A 20,970-nucleotide genomic window follows, 5' to 3' on the forward strand; every position below is an offset into this window, starting at 1 on the left:
TGTCTAAGATGGTTTGAGAGCTATCTTTACGGTAAGTCCCTTAAAGTCATTTTAAATGACTTAGTCTCATCGTCTTTTCCTGTGAAGTGTGGTGTACCCCAGGGCTCTGTGCTGGGCCCTTTACTTTACCTAGTTTACGTGGACACGATGCACTTTTATCAGCAGGATGTGTGCATTATTTCTTTTGCAGATGACATTGCACTAACAGTCTTTGCAAAATCAGTCGATGATTTAATAGCAAAAGCTATTAATGTTCTCAAAAGAGTGGAGGTGTTTACGAGTTGTTTTGCGTAAATGTAAAGAAGATATTTTTACTGACATTCTGTAGAGTGGGTGATTCTGTTGATGTAAGAGGTAAAGTCCTATTGTGTGAAAAGCCTCTTGTACAAGTTAAATCACTATGGTACATTGGCTTCTATATTGATTCTAATCTTTGGTGGAAGCATCACAGCGACATTATTTCCGCCAAAATTGCACGTGGAGTTGACATTCTCAGAAGACTGAAATATGTTCTGCCGGAACGTACTCTTCGTACGATATATTTTGCAATAATCTACCCGTATATATCATACGGATGTTTAGTTTGGAACAGCAATTTTTATGTTAATTACAAACTATGTACAAATTCTACAAAATAAAGCAGCAAGAATAATTGGGAAGTGCGTAAAAAATGTGTAAGACATCAGTGCCTGCTTTGAGTCTCTAAAGCTACTCAATGTCGGATAAATAAGGGACTATCAAGCAGCGAAGTTTGTCTTTAATTGTGTGAATGAATTATTTTATTCAGTGATTGAACCCGTACAGAGTATTTCACTATCTAGTCTTCAAAATACAGCATAAAATAATTGTGAACATAATCTAGTCCCAGAAACTTTTAATGAGTTTTACGGTTCAGTTCATGAGCATGATACAAGAAGATGGTGATAACTTGGTTATGGAGATTGAAAATAGTGTGAGATCTGGTTTTACTTCGAAGTTTCTTGGCCCTTCTGTATGGAATTCGCTTTATGTGAGTGTTAGGGCGGCTGAGCCCTTCCCATAGTTTAAAAAAATATTAAAAGAGTATCTCTTGTGGAATTAGTTTTTTTTTTTAGGGGGTTGTGAGTGGGTTATAGGCTGAAGGGAGGAGTGGTTTGAAGGTATAGGGGGTGAATAGAGTTGTATTTGGATGGTGGTTGTTACCCTGGGGGTGTTTGAGAGAAGGTGATTGTTCGAGACTATTACTCCACCGGAACTTGGGTCTTCCTCTTGGACGCTTCCAGCCACTACTGGTTGGTTCAAAGTCGTAAAGACTTTGTATAATATTTGAAAAAATTATAAGGTTTCACCAGTGTGCAAATTAGGATGAGTTTCGAAACTCCTTGACCTGTAGCAGATCAGAAATAAAGATCCCCAAAGGTTTGTACAAAAATGAATATCAATACATAAAAATATAATTACAGAGGGTACTGGATAGTTAGTACCATCTATGCTAATTGAAAGATTGTTGGAGGATAACCTTTGATTCTAAAACGAATGGAAAAAGGCGATGAAGGCTAGGAGAATACCACATAAAAAAAAAAGCTGCAGACGGAAGCTGATGAGACCAGGCTGCTTTTATTATGGTTCAAAACGAGTCTAATTTGCATAAAGCAAGGGTTAGCTATAATTGTAAACTTGAAAACAAAATAAAAATATAGAATAAAAAAAAATAAAATAAATAAACCCGCATCCGTGACCTTTCTTCTGGCAAAAATATAAAATTCCACATCTTTGCAGATGGGAGCTTAAGACTTCTATAGTGGGTTCTATGATACGCTGAATCTGATGTTATAATTTTCATTAGGATTTTTTTTGGGGAGGTGTTATTTTTTGAGGGGTCTTTCATTTTTTGGGACGTTTCCCTCCTTTTTCAAAAATCAGGCAAATTTTCTCAGGCTCGTTGCTTTTCATGGGTAACACGAAACTTAATGAATCTTGTATATTTCGAATCAGCATAAAAATTCAATCCTTTTGATGCATCGCTTGATATCAAAATTCCGTTTTGTTTGAGTTTCGGTTCATATTGAGCCGAGTCAACGAGTCTCCTCGTCAAGACTACCTACAGCTGTGAACTTCCCCCAGAAGTTAAAAAAGAGTAAAGTTGCCATATGGAATGACCTACCATCAAAAATAATACTAAACAAACTTTTCTCAGTTACTTTTAAAGAAGATACAAGAAATGCCCCAAAAAATTAGAATTGCCAGGACAAACAAAACATCGTGAGATGATAGCACACTGAAACGTGATAAAAAAAAAATCTGCAGGGAAGGAAAACAGTTTAAATATTTTAGACTCTAGTGTCCCTAGTGAGGCTAGAGGAGAGCCCTAATTTGCACCTCATCGCGGTGGAGTGGTGAAACGTTATGCTGGTTGCCTAGTCCGACCGGCAGAAGGGCTAACGCAACAGGGTGCCAGAAGTTTGGGGAGCTGCTGGTCAAGAAGATATTCGAACATCGCTGCATGAGACACATACTACGGGTCAGCCGATGGTTTCATATCTCAAACGCTGAGGTTTGAAGGCGTTGTGCCCAGAAGTCCCCCCTCTCGGTAATCATAAAACAACGACGACTGATATTCTTGGGACACAAACTACGACGACCAGCTGGAACTATATCCTGCGATGTCATCACCCGCGACACCCTTTCAACTTGGAAACGGAGACCAGGTGGCCAAAGGAAGAATCTCTGGCAAACATTCAAGAATGACCTGGATCCTTGGGTGGCTTCTGACGACACGGACGTCGTTGGGATAAATACTGGCTGAAGATTGCAGAAGAGGCTGCTGCCGACAGATCGTGTTGGACTACGTCAGTCATCCCATCGTCCATTGGTGCCGGGGAGGATGGATCATCGTCTGGTTCCCGCCGAAAGTAAGTAAGTAAGTACACTCTATTTCGGACGTGTATTTCTTTAATATTGCAAAAAATGATATTTTTTCGTGAATTAGAATCAATCTTATAACAATTGTCCCTCCTCCCCTCTAGAACTTCCGAGTATAAAATTTTTTAGGGTTACCCTTTTATCTCCTTTGGGTTTGTCCCTTGTATTTACGCTGCGATGGCTGTTCCTTAAAAAGTAATACCTGTCACATACGTCCATTTAGTCTTAGAACGTAATTCCTAAACGTAATTTTATTCCTAGAACGTTAACCAACCGATATTTAATTTTGTCTTTTTTTCATCTTTGAAGAACTCAAGTTCAAAGAACATATCAAGTCCTTCGTTTGATTAAACTTAGTATAAAAGGAGAATTGAGCACCAATCAATCTGTCACCAAACCTGTGCCAGAGCAATGAACTGAAACACGATATTCTTAAAATGAAGCCTGATCCTCCAACTGAGTGATACTTTGCCGACCGATATGTTTAGTAATGAATTTATTTTTCTTTTTAGCGATGATAGATATCATTTTTTTCTCATATTTGTAAAGTAATTATTATATCAATAGGATTGTTATTATGAAATTAACAAGGGTATCAAGATAAAAAATCCCCCCCATGCACCTATCTTAGGCCTATTCATATCTAAAAACCTAAATTTTCTAATATTTTCTTTCAGTTGTATAAAATTTATGACATTTTTAGGACAGTGTCAAATTTTCGCTAGTTTTGGCACATTGAACCATAGAGAAGACTAAGAAAAATTAATTACCAAAGTTTGACAAAATTTTTCGTCTGTAGAAATGCAAACATTTACTATCTGATGATTCCTATAGACATTAACACCTTCAAAGGAAAGCTTCGCTTTCTTAAGCTGTCTAATACTATAAGTTTTTATCTTACTTTTTGGTGATCCACTGTGGCACACTTTAAAATGTGGCACTGCTGCTGAAAACCACATAACAGTATCTGGAGGCCTTTTTCATTAAAAAATGGATTCAAATTCTTCCTAATTTGTAACAATATACATGAGTGTGAGAATCTCCATGTAACCAATTCGAACAATCAGATTTCATTTTCACTGTCCTTAGTACAGAGGCCAGTTTATACTGGTACGGAAGCCATCACATTTTAAAAGAAAATCCAAACACTACCCAATAAAAAAATACACAGAGGGTCAATTCATAGGCAATAGAACATACTATACAAACTCAATAAAGAAAAACATACATCCCCTCCCTCACAACCTGCGTAAGGGTAATAAAATACTAGAAATAAAATACAAAATCAATTTTCCACAGCCAAGCTATACGAATGGTTAACCCAAAGAACCTCCCTCTTTACAAGGGCGGCTTTCTTGAAAGGAGGGACATCAGTTTGATAGTTTGCCACTTTTTTGGAATTTTATGTTTGTACTGTTTAATACTACTAATAACAACTCACTTTAGAACCAAGCTGTCAGAGGCCAAAACAGCTACGCACGCTCCTTCTCCATCCTAATATATTCAAAGCCTCCCTCTTTTTACCTCCCCAAGAAATGGGGTTTCAGTTACTGTTGATTAGGTTCTAAAATTTTTATGAAAAATTATGTATCTAGCAAAGCCTGCATGTCACAACAAGTTCTATGGCGTTTCCTCCTAAAAATGGCGAAACAGTATCAAAAGGAGTGCTATGCCAATCAAAACCACTACCCACATTTGAAAATGTTTAAGAACGTTTAAGCGGTGACTTACAAAATTTGAATTTTCAAGTTTTTACGAGAATAGTCATGGAAGCGGTTTATCTTATTTATTCATTTTTTATTTATTCTTAGGGTGAGCGTATTGAACGATACGCTTATACAATATTGTTATTATTATTATATTACAATATTATCATACGTTTAATATCATACAATATTAGAAGAGGGCTCATTCGAACAGATGTTAGATGCTCTAGTATCTAATTTATTTCTAAGCAATCATGTATCTAGTTCTCTCTGACCTAAGGATCCCTAGAAGCAGCTCATTTTCCCTCACTTTTAAATAAACTTGCCCTTAAATGCTTAAGCCAACAACATCTTAAAGAAAACAGTTTGTCCCACAACCAGACATAATGGACAAGTTCAAAGTTCATCTTGAAGATGCTTATTACTCCAGCCTGTCTTCATCCATCAAATTCAATCTTTTATATCAAATATGCCAGGTTAGAACTTTTAATGAGATAGAATGGATTTAAGTGCTGGTTTGACAGGATGGCGTAACATAGATGGCGTAGATGGCGTGACATAGCCAAAACTGTATAAAAATAATGGACTGCATAGTATGAGAAAGTTCAAAAAAGGCAAACACTGGAGTAAAGTTAACAAGAATACATTTAATGAAGTGGGATAACCGAACATTCACATTTATATAGCCATTTTAAATCGAATCTATCCCTAAAGAGTTCCAAAGAGGACTTAGAGTCACAAACTGTCTTTGGAATTTAGCTGCCCTAGTAGGAACTGCTAAAGCAGGGTTCTTCGGTCCAAATTTAATGACCAAGTCCCGAGACCACACTGGTAGCCAAAGCAAATACTTCACATACTTGAAATACACGATGCTTAGCTTTTTCTTCTCTATGTGTGAACCAATCCAAAACCGGAGAGATAAACCGTAAAGAATGTGTATTAAGACAAAAGCTTGATAAAAATAAGGTTGAATATCAGGGCTAAACCTCGCCTTGCTTGGGACATGCTATCCAAATGCAGGGAAAAATTTCCCATGGAAATCAGCAATAATAAATACACGTCTGGTACCACCAATATTTATATTGGTGGTACCAATATATTTATATATTGAATATTTATATTAAATATATTATATTAAATATATTAAATATTTATTTTTAAATACCAAAAATTAATGTTAAGAAGACTAAGTCACTAAGGCTAGGAATAATTGAAGATGAAAAGGTGACGCTGGGTAATGAAAAGATTGATCAGGTGGGAAGCTTCACTTTACCTTGGTAGTAGTATTAGTAAAGATGGTGGGAGCAGTGAAGATGTTAAAAGTAGAATAGTCAAGGCTCAGGGTGTTTCTTCACAGTTAAAAAAAGTTTGGAAGAATAGGAAGATAAGTCTGCAAACGAAGAATAGAATATTAGTAGCTACAGTGATGACAGTGGTCAAATATGGCTCTGAAGGATGGACGCTCCGAAAAGCGGATGAAGATTTGCTAGATGTTTCCCAGAGAAATTGATTAAGGATTGTTCTGGGTACTCGGCTGACTGACCGTATTTCAAACAATAGGCTATACGAAAAATGTGGTTCAATACCACTCTCAAGGGCTATAATGAAAGAAAGGTTGAATTGGTTAGGGCATGTTGTGCGAACGAAGGAGGACAGATCGCCGAAGATTGTTCTTTTCGGCCAACCTTCTAGGGCTAAACGGAAAGCAGGTCGTCCTCGTCTGGGGTGAGAGGACATCATAAAGAAAGATTTAAAGGAAATAGGAACTTGGTGGGCGGGAGTAAAACGGGAGGCTTTGAATAGATTGGGGTGGAGGAGGAGCGTACGTAGCTGTGTTGGGCTCAGGCGGCTTGGTGCTGCGATGAGTTGTTAGTAGTAGTAGTAGTCTGGTACCACCAGTCATGAGTAATACACAAATCGGGACTCCGAGGTAAGTTAGCGCTTAAACAGGCTTGATATCGGTTACTTACAACATAATACATATATCTTCAGTTGACACTTTATATTTAAAAAACAAAGTATCGCTTTTCCACAGACTGAATGCGTAACCAACACCAGCATATAACCTCTTTGATTGACCTCTTTGAATATGTCAACCCCTTTGACATATTCCATATCTGAACTGGAACAATTCTTTATTGCTTGTAGGCTACTACTGTAATTGTAATAAAATGACTGTGGTCAACAGAAACCTTTCAGCATACCTCAAGAATTTTTCAAATGTCAAGTAGTGGTGTAGTAGGGTTGATTTCTGCTTGGTAATACGGGACACAGAGTTCAAATTCAGGTGCAGTAACCCACTGCAGGGCTCAAAATTTGATCCTGGTGACAAGATTATGTTAAAGCGTGTCTATGTTAATCCGAACAAGAAGATGAAGAATAATTTCAGAACTAAGACATGGGCTTTATTCCAGGTTACAAACCATTGTAACTTAATTTTAACTATAGAAGTTACTTGAAGTGACATCCCACCCGGAACGGTTGCGAAGTAACTGGCTTATTAGGTTTGTAAGGGTATAATCTCTACGAGTTTCAATTGTAGACTATTCATTACTCTTCCAGTACAATTTAGACTATAATACTTCCAATATGTTTCAAACTGATATTAATAACAAAGATGATAATGATAAGCAGTTACTTCACTAAAGATGCTCGTTAACTATCTTTAGTAAAAGTTACTCAAAAAGTAAATCCAAAGTTACTTTTCTGCTGTTCCTGCTACTACAAAACGTCAGCTGGAACCAAAAAAGTTACTATAAATGGTCTATTAACTGAACGTATTTCTAAAAATTACTTCTCACTAAGTACTATCATTAAAACTATAGCTTAGAAATAGCAAAATACATGCATTTAAAAGAATAAAATCCAGCTCACTAGTGAATTCATCCTGATCTTCTTCTTCTGCTTCTCTGGCTAACTCCTCTGGGGTCTTTTTCTTTCGCATCAGTGGGTTCTCTGGTTCAGGCTCCTTAATTTCTTGAACTTCCTCCTTCTTTTTAATATTGTACTGGAAAAAAAATGACTTCATTAAATATTTTTGGCTTGCACTTTTTTCCATTACTTTTTGAAAAACTGATTTCTCTATTAATTTTAATCATCTTACATGTGAAATGTTTCTCTATTGTAATATCTTTATATACCGAAAGCTTTTTATACTTTTGTTGGACCAAAAGTATTGAAACCTATTTCCTGATGTACTGATTTTTTCTATAATTGTCTTCCCTTTTTTAGCACTTTTAGATTTTGCTCTAAAACAAGGTTTACCATATAATGTATTACGGTAATTACTTGGCTAAAAAAAAAAATTGTCTTCCTACTTTAGTAACTGAAATAATTGAGCATATGAACAAGGTAGACCCTACTCATTCATCCAGTTCCCTAGGACAAAACACTATATCCAATCTGATAATCCGAAAATCAAGTCCAAATTAGAGCAAAATCAACATCAATAAATATACGTCAATGTTCCGAAACCAAGTTATAACACCTTAAATCTACAAAAACTTTATATTCCCAAGGTGATCACCACATATCGGGGCTCATCAGATGAAAACTCATTGCTTAAATGGGTTTCGGCGCTTAAATTTAATTACCCAGGCAAAATGAGCGCGCCATGCCATAATCTGGCATACCCCTATGTAGTGACACCTATGGAATAATCATAAACAAAATCAAAAATATCCCAAAAATATATACCCCAGAAAACAAAATTTACAAGCATCCTTAACTAACCTTCAATTAACACTGAGAGCCAAACCTTCAGCCAATTTAAATACAAACAGTTACATAGCACTAGCCATCCCCACGGAACAATTTCACTTTCACTAAAATTCTAAGAAATAAATTCCAAATATCATACTTTAATCTTTACCACTAGTATCGCGACCAACCCTAAACTACCGGGAAGATAAACTATATTCCTTCAACAGGTTACCGTAAAATATCATTCAAGATTTCTTGATAACTTTTATTATGCTTATGTAAAAGCTTATCATAATGAGAGCAAAGCATTTTAAATTGCCAAGTAAGTTTATTGGCGGAAAAATCTCTTACGATTAGCTTCTTGCTAAGTAACATACATCTGTTTCTATAATCGATGTAATTAGTACAAATTCTTGCATATCTAAATAGTTGGGAAAAATACGATGAATATGTTATATTCGAATGAATATTACTTTTTGGAAATGGTAAATTAACTATTTCAAAATTAAAATCGTCTGTTTTATTATATATTTAAAAAATTATTGCATTATTAGGTGCCACATTAATCTCTAAATCTAGAAAATGGTCATAATTTCCATTCCCATTACTGGATTCCAGCTTTAACTCTGGTGGATATATTTTACTTGAAATCTCTAAAAAATTTGAACAATTTATCACCAGAAGGTCATCTAAATATCTTTTATTATTTGAGAGCAAATACTTTATGTTACTTGGATTCTTTCTATCCATCATATAATCATATTCTAAATAATTTAAAAACAGGTCCGCTATAACTGGACTGGAATTACCCCCCATAGGAACAAGTGATATCAAAATAATTTTGAAAATTTTTTAATTAGCGACTTAGCCCAAACAGGGGCGTTCTGGTTTTCCTTTCTTAGATTTTATAGATCTTATACTTAGATTCAAAATAATAGATTTATTATCGGGCCAAAAACCAAAGGTTATGTTTCACAATTTTATGGAAAACTTATTTGTATCCTAAATGTCGTCCGTTTTTGTCAATACTCTTAGATAAATTCGTCAGTTTAGAGCACTGATTATTAATAGCTATGCTGCGGCATAATAAGGTACCAGTTGCTCCCCCTAAGAGTACTCTTCCCACAGAATGTCCTAAGACGCTCTAACTAAAGCATCAAAATACTAAAACAAAAGAATTTCTTGATGATAGAGACCAGAAGCAGTGGCGCCAATTAGAGGAGGGGCAGAGGAGATACTCCACTAAACTTTGAACCTACAATCTTTAGGGTCTTCATTTAAACCCTTCCAGATTTGGAAGAATACTCTTTTGTGTCTTCATAAAAAAAAAAATCCTTGCTCCCCCCCTCCTACAGTTTTGTAAATTGACGCAAATAGCCAAAAAACCTTTTGAAAGACCTGTAATAAAAGAGTCTAAAAGAAATTTAAACTTGAAAGTAAAATTTAAAATTTAAGAATAAACACTAAATAAGTATTAGTAGATCAGGGATAGTTAAGCATTTATCAGCTACCATTTGCAACGTTGCGTTAAAAAAAACTTAATAATTAAATCATAAAAAACACATTTCTCATTTGAATTTTTATTAGTACCAGAAGTGAAAACATAATATCAAATTGGAATTACAGAAAGCTGATTCTTCAGGAACAAAGAAAACAAATTACATTTTAGATAAGAAAATATATTATGCTGAAAAAATGTTTTTTTACAATTTCCCTGTTCTGTAAGAGCTATTAAACTAGATACTTAATTATATTAATTTTGATTTGCTTTTAGTTTTTAGCTCGTCTATATTTGTATTGGAGAAATTTTAAAGTGAGTTAAACTTTAACTTCCCTCCAAAATCCTAATCTGTTCCCAATTTTTGGTTCTTAATATTCAAATTGTCAATTTTTATGCCAAATTAAATTTTAAATATTTTTTTTTTATTTCTTTGTTTTAGTCTATATCTTTCGCTTTATTGGCCATTTAGTCGAAATGTTCACTTGAACTTTTTTTAATCATTGTCTCGAAAAAGTTCCTCATTCCAAATATCCTCTTGTTTGCATATTAAATTAGTATGTGGATTTTGTTCAACGGGCAATAAACAAAGAAATCAAATTTGAAGAATAAAATATAAATAGGCTAATGCAAAAGTGAGAAACCATCGCAACGAATTAAAACTCAAGCAATAAATAAATTAATGAAAGAAAAAAAGCAATAACTGGATATTACTCTTTAACAAAGATTTGGTAAATTCAGAATTCCCAGAATGTTCGTTTGGAGAATATCATTCCTGAGTTTATTCAGATTCCGTCTCCATGGTGTAATCTTTGATCAGCGTTCTTATTGCCTTTTTTCGGAAGTAATTTTCTTCTTGCCGTGATATTACCTCACATCATAAGTTCTTTTGGTAAGAAGAAAAAAAGTTATTACGTTTTTCTCTATGTTTAAAAATCTTGATGGAATAATATTTATGTACTTGAATCCACAAGTGTAACGGACGAACACCTTCAAACGTGTATCAACCCACTTGTACTGCAATAGGCTCGTAGCCTATTTGGCAGCCTATCATGTATGTTAATGATGATCGTGCAAAATATTTGTGAAAATAAATCCTTTATTACAATTCAATTAGACCCCATTTCCCAGGGGTTTCAAACTATTTTTGGAAATTCTCATAAATGTGTTTTTGAAATCAACTTTTACGATTAAGATCAACAAAAATAATAGTTACTACTTCTTAATCAACTTCAAATGACGATTCTTCCTCACTTGATAGTATTTTTCCAAAACGCATTTTTACATTTTTGTTGGCCCAGAGTTTGGTTTTTACTAGTTTATAACGACCACTGCAACCATGATTTGGCTTTTGGCTTACATCATCTGGCCTTGCATATTATAAGCATAGAGAATGTACCAATTTGTACCAATTTCACTATAAAATAAGATTACGAACCTGGTGGGCCCCGAAGCGTATGATTGAAAGCATAACAAGCAAAGTTAAATCAACAGACAGACAGTATTGTGTCTCACCTTGAACGCCATTTTGAAAAGTAATCCCAGGATTATTCTCTTTTGTCTAATACGCCCCAACAGGCCAAAGTGCTTATGCTCATTTCGAAAGTTTTTTTTACCTTTCTATAACAGGTTTTGATGCAGTGGTGAGGATATTGATGAGGATAAAGACTGACTATTTTTAGAACTCAATCAGTTCTTAGCTCAATCACATCTTAGCTCAAGCTCAATCACTTCTATATTGATGAAGATAAGGACTGACTGTTTTTAGAACTCAATCAGTTCTTAGCTCAATCACATCTTAGCTCAAGCTCAATCACTTCCATATTGATGAGGATAAGGACTGACTGTTCTTAGAACTCAATCAGTTCTTAGCTCAATCACATCTTAGCTCAAGCTCAATCACTTCTATATTGATGAAGATAAGGACTGACTGTTTTTAGAACTCAATCAGTTCTTAGCTCAATCACATCTTAGCTCAAGCTCAATCACTTCTATATTGATGAGGATAAAGACTGACTATTCTTAGAACTCAATCAGTTCTTAGCTCAATCACATCTTAGATCAAGCTCAATCACTTCTATATTGATGAAGATAAGGACTGACTGTTCTTAGAACTCAATCAGTTCTTAGCTCAATCCTATCTTAGCTCAAGCTCAATCACTTCCATATTGATGAGGATAAGGACTGACTGTCTGACTCAATCAGTTCTTAGCCTGTAGTCAAGCAAGTTCATAGTCACGACTTGGGTTATAACTTTTAGTATAGATATAACCATATAACTCAGAATATTTTGTCAGAGACATCAGATGCACCCATATATGGGAAGGAGGACACATACAGGGGTGCATCTAGAGCAAAATATTGGGGAAGGGGGGTAATGTAACAAGGGTGCCAATGAGCAAAATCTTGGGGGGAGGGCAATGTGATAAAGATGCCAATAATTTACCAAATTGACAAATTTATTCTAAAAAAAAGAGTGAAGAAAGAGAAGAAAAACAGAGAAAGAGGACGTCAGAAAAAATATTGGGGGGAGGTGGGGTCTGTTGTCCTTCTGGCCTCCTCCTGGACCTGCCAGTGGACACATATTTGATTGTTAAAATTGTGGAGAGAAATACCGAAACTTCTGATTTTACTTCAGTTTCACTTTTTGTTTCTTTTTTTTTTTATGTAGAAAATCGATTTTGTTTGGTAAAATTAGTAGCTAGACCGCTAAATATTAAAATTCATTGTTGTCACAATCTGTGTTATAAATTTTATTTTTATTTGTACAATTTTGGGAAGTACTCAAAGGACGGTTAAATGTTTTGAAGTATTTAGCGCTTTTATTGTTTTTCTAGTGTTTAGTGTTTTAGTTGGCTATTGTTTTTTGCGTTTTAATCAGACTAAAATGTACAACCTACGAGATACAGATGTCCTAAAGCTTACAAATGCAGAAAAATTTATGTCGAAACATAGTGAATATTGTTCCAAACAACAAACAAGGCCCTTTTACTATTGAAAACCAAACATTTTTTTTTAATATCATAATTTAATATTATGATTAGTATTTTCTATTGGTGTTTCGAGGTTTCGGTATTGTCTATATTTGCACATCAATTTAGTTTCAAAACATACAACAGAGTATTGTCCCAAGAATACACAAGGAAATTTTTAAGGACCACATTCGTAGATGTCTTTTTATTTCCATTCAGTTTAATGGTTTGTACGGTTTGTATGGTTGTTTATGGTTTATGGTTTGTACGGTGACGACCTTCTAGTGTCGCTCTTGAGAGCAGTGCGCAGAAATAGAGGCCAGTCTAATACTGCTAATTTCATTCAATGGCCGTCCGGTCCCCGGACTGACCATAAGGCAAGACATTTTGTGGAATACGTTACCTAAAAGGGATGAATTGAAGCCAGGAATGGCTGTCAAAATCGTGTGCAGAAGGTAAATCCTTCGGAAAATCTGAAGCACTGACCGTGGTGCAAGAATAAATCTCGAGGAACAATCCGAGGTGAGAGAAAGAGGCTCTCTTGTTATTCCCGGATCTAGCATATACCGAGTTTGCCGCTGGTATGTGTTGGGTGGCGTATGTTGTGTTGGGGACGTGCGTTGTCTTTCCGCGCCAGCCTAAAGCTAGCAGGTGGGGTTCTCAGGACGTGGTGGACGACAATGATGGACACCTTGACACTGCCAAGGATGGCTATTTTACAAAGAGAAAAAAGATAGTCAACCCCTATCTCAAATTACTACGCCCGAGGAAGCCCTAATAGCCCAGTGGCTATTTGAGTGTCGTGGAAAAAGGGCCAATATAGCCTGAGCCGCGAATCAGATTTGTGAGTTGGCCTGGACTAATAACAATAATAAGAATATCGGCTGTGCTTTCTATTGATGTTTTCAGTCGGTTCGGAATATTAATTTGTGAATATTTTCAAAATGAATGTCTTCACGTATTTCTTTTATTGGGATCGAGCCCCTTTAAAACTATTTCATTTCTTTTTTTGTCTGTTTGCTGTAAATGTCTCTTAACTAATTTACTTTAAGATACAATACGTTTCAGTTACAATTAACAAATCCGTTTCTGGAATGCTGTCGTTCTGTCTACTTTTAAACAAAACTTTCTTTCCGCGTTAAGAAACAACCAAAACTGTGGAAATAGCATTTCCTCTCAAATGGAACTTAATTTCCTCGAATAAACAGGATTAGCCTTTAATTTCCACTCAAAGAGTCTTTTGTTAGATAATCTTTGTAGTTCTCTACAATTATTTGAAGTTATGCCTGACAGCATTTAATAGGCTGAAGCAAAAAATTATTTGAATTTGGAATGGAGCTATCAGTTCTAAATGCTGTCTAAATTGGCCTAATAAACAAAGCGTTTGGACTCATTTGAATAAAAAACAGTATCAGTCAATCACTTAAATGGATAATTTAAATACAATATGTGTTCAGCTTTTTTTTACAATCCTGAAATGGTTCTTCTCTGAATTAAAGAAAAGAAGTGAAACTACTGAAAACAAAGAGTTATATTAAAGTGAAGAGACTATACCATATATAAAAGAGAAATGCTACCCCCTTAACCCTCCACTCTTCACGCTAAAGTTTCATCAGCACTTTCCTGAAAAGTATTTTAGAAATATCAAAAGGTGGAATATAAACATAATTTATAAATAATATATAATATTGCATTTATGATATAGTAATATAATATAATATATAATAATAATATATTATAAATAATGCAATTTTTTCTTATGATCCCCTAGTGTGTCTAATGTGAATTAAGTTATTTTTTATGAAAGTAAAAATATAAGAAGATAATTAAACAGAAGATAATTCAAAAATTAAACATATTTATTTTATTAAATACCAACCTGAATCGTAATTTTTGTCAAATAAAACCGACATTACCGGCACTTTATTTGAATTATTGTCAAAGTAATACAAACTTCTTTTATTTTTAGACATCTCCCGGTTTCGTTCCCTGAGGTCTTGCTATTTTTAATTTTCTCCACAATTTGTAATGTTTTTCACAATTCTACTATTTTTAGCTTGTACAACCTCTTGCAGTAATTTACCCCTGAAATAAATTGAGCATTAAAATTAATTAATTAGCAGTTTCCTGCCACTCCTTCGAAGGATAAACGAAGAAATTCAAATTGATAGGATTTTCTAAATTCCTCCTAATAGCCTTTGGAATTAAAAGAAAAATATTTATAGTTTTATAATTTTCAGAAAGAAAGAAATTTAAGCAGGGGCGTAATTTACTATGGGACAGGATGGACTGCCCCCTTTAGACCCAAGTTTGACCCCCCCAGCTGAAATTTAGTTTCTGCCAAAACTCTTGTCAAAATTAAGATAAGCGTGTATAATTTAAGCATCTAGAGAAACAGGTTAGTTTTCTTTATTATATCTTTGCTTTTATGGTAGTATATGACTCATTTTACAGTTTTGACTGTCATTTTCGCTTGATTTGGGAAAATTGACCCCGAATTAGACCCCCCCCCCCCTAGGATTTTGACGAAATTACGCTACTGAATTTAAGATATAATAAATTCTAGAGATTGCCAAGAATAGTAGTATGTGTCTAGAAAGTGTAGTATTCTCCCATCCAACTGAACGCTAGAAGAGGTGTTAGTCACATACATGTTTAAAATAAATTCCTTCCATCGAACCCCTTTTAGATGAATTCCTTGCAAGACGTCATTTTTTGTTATTCATTTTCTGATATACCTGGATTTTCTTATATTCATTTTCTGGATTGTTGCAGTATATAGCAATGTCCATAGTTCAGTAGTTCAGACACACTGGCAGATGGACACATGACACACTTCATTTTATATGAGACATAAAACTCCTCTACTTTCAAAAGTAAAACCCCTAATACCTCTTAATTAATAATGAATGGCAAACTTTCTTCTTTTTTCAACGAGATCTATAATAAAGTAAAAAAAAAAGTTCGAATAAAAACAGATATTGTAGGAGTAAAACTAAACTATCAGAAGTACTAAAACTGTACTATCAGAAGAAGCTATACCGCGGACTTATAATATTATAAAACTGAATAAAACTGTAAAATTATAAAGCAAAACTCGGACAAAATTGTTTAAGTTCTACATGTTTATATACATGTAATAGTAACTGACATATTATAATGATCTGTAAAATGTATAAATTTAAAAAATAAAATAGTAAAAAAACTGAATTAAATAATTTCAAACTATAAAATTGGACCCATTAAACATTGAATTTTCAGTGAATTTTTATCTGAAGTGAGACATTTCTTCATGTTATATTTCTAATGTTTTTAGGAGAAGAAAGTAAGGAAACAATTATTACAATGCTTCCTAGCTATTTCAGTTACTTGTACTTATTTCAAAGGCGGATCTATCACAAAATATCGGGAGGAGGGAGGGGGTAATGTGACAAGGGCACCAATAATAGACCAAAGTGACGAGTTTATGTAAAAAATAGTTTATTTAAAAAGAAAACGGAATGAGGGCACCAGGGAAAATCTTGGGGGGCAGGATCCCCCCACCCTCTGGATCCACCCCTCTACTTATCTATTACTTATAGTATTATTTACATTGATATTTTTTTTTATTAACTAATATAAATACCACTTTGTTCCGAAAACGACGTAAATCACAGCAGTGTCATGTTTTGACATCGCTTTACCAAATCATCAACTTTATACTTAACATTTTTGTTTCAGACATTCCTTTTAAGAATAGACCACTTCATAGAAAACACAATTTTGTAGAAAAGTTCGGTTCTTTGAAGCCTGGGGAAATACAAAATTACAATTTTGTTTCAATTCAAAGAATCCACCAAACAGAAAATTGGTTACGAAACTCGATCAGAGATACCTCCTGGGCAAATAAATCACTAGATTTTTAATAGAAGCAGAACTCTTAATTTCAACAATATTTTGGAATTGAAGGAAATAAAACATCACATCCATAGGACCCTTACCGATTTTGACTCGAAACCAAAAATAGCCTATTTTATTCAAAGCCATATTATGCCAGTGTCTAATCAATTAGTCTTGGATATTTAAGATAATAGGATAATTAATTCCTTGGTTTTGGTACAGCAAAATTAATTAGTCTAGATAACTAAGGATCAGTTCGATAAATGATGGCCCAAACACAAGGGGAAAAAACTGCTCACTAGTTTATACCCTCGTAAGCGTTTTAAACTCAAGAACTCCCCAACTTGAACTCACTCCGAAAAACAGTTCCTATAGTCCTGTCAAAAGGATTTTATCAGGTCATTTTATTAAGAATCAAGATTACCATTTACCTAGAATTAGTAATAGCTTATTTCCTGTTTGTTAAAAACGAGAAAACAAGACTAAATATAAGACATATTTCATTGCGAAAAAATACAGGTTACGTGAATTAGTGCGTTAATCACCGTTTTTGTGCAGATTGAATAGAAAAACCAGTTTTTTTCACTTGAAAGTAAGGAGCAAGATTATAACTTAAAACGAACAGAAACTATTCCGTAAATGAGGGGGCTGCCCCCTCCTCAAGACCTCGCTCTCTGAACTAAAGTTTTTTAGCACTTTAAAAAGAGCTTCTTCTTCTAACTAAACGACGCTTGCGTTTCGGGGGTCATTCTTAAGAAATTGGGAAAAAAGTAAAGTTTAGCCCAAACAGTGCAGTATTGAGAAGGGGGCAACCCGTTCATATACGGAATAATTTATGTTAGTTTGAAGTTCTAATGTTGCTCCTTGCTTTCAGTTGTAGAAACTTTTCTTTTGTTTAATTTATCATCATTTTTAAAATAATACCGAGAAATTTGGTACCCTCTCCATGGAAAATTTCCTCTCCCACGGAAAATTTCTCCATGGAAAGCTCCCACAATGAAAATAACCCCCCCCCCCCCTGAGACGATTTCTCCGGACGATTCCACCCTCGCTGAAAATTCGCCCAGGAAAATTTCTTGCGGACGATTTCGTCCAAAAAATTCTTCATAGCATACTTTCATTTGAAAAAAAAAATTCCATTTCTGAGCATTTTTTTAAGTCATGCTGAAAATTCCCTCTCAGTAGAAAATTATTCCGGGAATCCCCCCCCCTTCCAGTGGAAATATACTCCCAGGGAAGACTCCCGATTGGAGAATTTCTCCCACGAAAAATTGACCCATAGAGAATTTCTTCCACAGAAAATATCCCCCAACGTACACTTTATCCTGGGGCTATGGGGGGTCATATTACCGCCAAAGACATATTTATTGGACCTTTCAACCATGCTAAACAAAATGGCTATCTCACAGTTTCGATCTGATGACTTTGGGGGAAAGGGGGCATGGGAGGGGGAAGTTGCCCTACAATATTTTTGTTCACTTACAAGGGCGCTAAAACTTTTAACTTCAGTTCAAATGAGTTCTACCTTTGCTTAAAAGCTGGTGGTTCAATGTAATTTCTTTATTCGATAAAAACTTCAAAGAAAAATAATACATTTTTGAGTTGAAGGATACCCTATACCTAAAGGAAAAGACGAAATATTGGAGAACAAAGACAAAACTAGCTAAATAACAGCTAGTGAAAAACAGAGGAAAATGCAAATATTTTTAGACCTCCGCTAAATCGTTCTCACTAAGGATTTAAAATTAAAAAAAAATACAGATGAAAGTAAAAATTCTTCATAGCATACATGCATTTGAAAAAAAAAACTTTCATTTCTGAGCATTTTTTAAGTCATGCTGAAAATTCCCTCTCCGTGCAAAATTATTCCCGGAACCCCCCCCCCCTCCAGTGGAAATATACTCCCAGGGAAGACTCTCGATTGGAGAATTTCTCCCACGAAAAATTGACCCATAGAGAATTTCTTCCACAGAAAATATCCCCCAACGTACGGAAATATTATTCACATGTAAAATTGAGTCGGCAAAGGTAAAGTAAGGCAAATAAAAGAATTTCATATTGGAATTCTGGCAAATACCCCCAGTGTAAAATTTCCCCTGGAAAATTCAGCCTCGGAAACTTCCCTTCCCACGAAAAACTCTCCCCGTGGAATACTCATGATAAATGTCTGTATACTTCCTAATAACAAATATATACGTAAACAATGGGGAAATTTAATAACTTGAAACACTTTATCCTGGGGCTATGAGGGGTCATATTACCACCAAAGACATATCTATTGGACCTTTCAACCATGCTAAACAAAATGGCTATCTCACAGTTTCGATCTGACGACTTTGGGGGAAAGGGGGCATGGGAGGGGGAAGTTGCCCTACAATCTTTTTGTTCACTTACAAGGGCGCTTAAACTTTTAACTTCCGTTCGAATGAGTTCTACCTTTGCTTAAAAGCCGTTGGTTCAATGTAATTTTTTTATTCGATAAAAACTTCAAAGAAAAATAATACATTTTTGAGTTGAAGGATACCCTATACTTAATGGAAAAGAGGAAATATTGGAGAACAAAGACAAAACTAGGTAAATAACAGCTAGCGAAAAACAGAGGAAAATGCAAATATTTTTAGACCTCCGCTAAATCGTTCTCACTAAAGAACTAAAATAAAAAAAAATTACAGATTAAAGTAAATCGGAAAATATTAAACGACAAATCTTACGAGCAAAACTTAACAGAACTCTCTCTTTTTACGCTGGCTGTGACTTACTCGTTTTTCGTTATTTATTCTATGTTCGAAAATTCTTCATTTTGAAGTTCAAATGGTAGAAATTCAAAGGGTGAAATTCGAATTTTATTAGGCTGATCAGGATTATTGGTCATATTATTCATTGTCTAATTACCGACTAGATTGAAAACGTTAATACCTTTGTTTACGCAGTCTACAGCAGTGGCAGATCCAGAGGAGGGGGGGCGAGGAAGTGCTCTCCCCCGCTAGCGTAGTCTAAAGTAGTGTAATTTACTTAATTAACGCAAGTTTGCGTTCATTAAACTTGCTCCTAACGCAAGTTTATCGGATCAACCTATTTTGCCACCCCCCCCCAAAAAAAAATTCTGGGTCCGCCCTTGGTCTACATCCAGGGTATTTTTGAAGTTGGAAAGGAATGAAGAACTTGGTTTCCCTGATTTTTTCTTTTCACACGTTTGGTAACCATGGAGAATTACAATCTATTAGTTTATATGTTACTTAATATTATTAAATATTTATCAATTAATACAAATTACAATTTTACCTTGTCTCTAATTTCTTGTCTCATATTTTCTCTTTCTTCTTCCATTTTCCTGTGTTTTTCTTTTCGTCTATCTTCTGCCTCTTTTATAGCCTCTAACCTTTCTCGTTCGGCCTCCTCTTCCTTTTCCTTGTCTCCACTCTCTTCGCCTCCTCCTCCTATAAATCGTTTCATAAAATGAAAGCCTTTTTTTAACTGTTCTCAATTTTTTGAAAAGGAACTACAATCAACTTTAATTAGTTAGTCCTAATTAGTTAGTCCTAAGATATATTGGTTCAAAACAGAATAAATTACAATTTATTATTTTCATATAATATTTGGGCATTTTTATGAGAAAATGTCTGCTGGCATTTTCATCGCCGAAATTAAGAGAAAAAAAACTCATCCCCTAGATATTGGATGACCTTAAGATTGGGAGTCTGATGCTTTACTGTCCTGTATCCCAGCCAGCTTGGTATTTGGTTTTAAACATTGGCGCATTATTTATTGAAAACTTTACTGGAAATAAATACCTTTTAAATGTTTTTACTCTTTTGACTTTAGTAAATAAGAAATATTAAAAGTTTAAGGAATACATATCAGTATATGTTTATTAAACTGACAATCCTTGATCATTGTTCTCTTTTTTTTTGTAAAGTGCAAATTATGTTCAAGACATGGGGGTTGTCAGCCCTACTCATGTTAATTTCTGCTAGTTTTGAGTTTGACTCAGTGATTTATTGTAATTTCTCTTTGTTTTGGTTTTCATCTATTTATTGATGGGGATTTTGTGGTAGTTTTACACTTGGAAGATTAATGACTTTATTTCTGCTCATTTTTGGTTTGGTGGAGCTCTTTTCTTTCCAGAAACACAAGTCTGGATATTGGACCACACACAAAACGGTCGTCATCAGCAGAAGCACTAATGTATTAAAATTAAAACTAAAATATTTAAACAGAACAAAATAATAATTTCCAGTTCATTCACAAGATTTGTCTCTGAGGGTTCAGATAATTCTTACATTAAGGCAATATCAAAGAAGAAAATTCAAAC

At 34.6% G+C, this 20,970-nt stretch overlaps 1 protein-coding gene across 2 annotated transcripts in view; it reads right to left on the reverse strand.

The window, feature by feature from the left end:
* Positions 1–20,970, reverse strand: part of cpx (synaptic transmission protein complexin) — a 124,279-nt gene that overhangs the window by 6,008 nt on the left and 97,301 nt on the right. For both annotated transcript variants that reach the window (XM_089087740.1, XM_089087741.1), the window contains exons 3-4: positions 19,941–20,095; positions 7,482–7,614 (exon numbers count right to left, since the gene is read on the reverse strand). In XM_089087740.1, coding sequence (XP_088943866.1) covers positions 7,482–7,614; positions 19,941–20,095 — 288 coding nt within the window. The remainder of the gene's footprint in view (positions 1–7,481; positions 7,615–19,940; positions 20,096–20,970) is intronic.

This window comes from Artemia sp. Qi Xiang Cuo, chromosome 4, assembly GCF_049724085.1.
Source record: "Artemia sp. Qi Xiang Cuo chromosome 4, ASM4972408v1, whole genome shotgun sequence".
In the NCBI taxonomy this organism is placed as follows: domain Eukaryota; kingdom Metazoa; phylum Arthropoda; class Branchiopoda; order Anostraca; family Artemiidae; genus Artemia; species Artemia sp. Qi Xiang Cuo.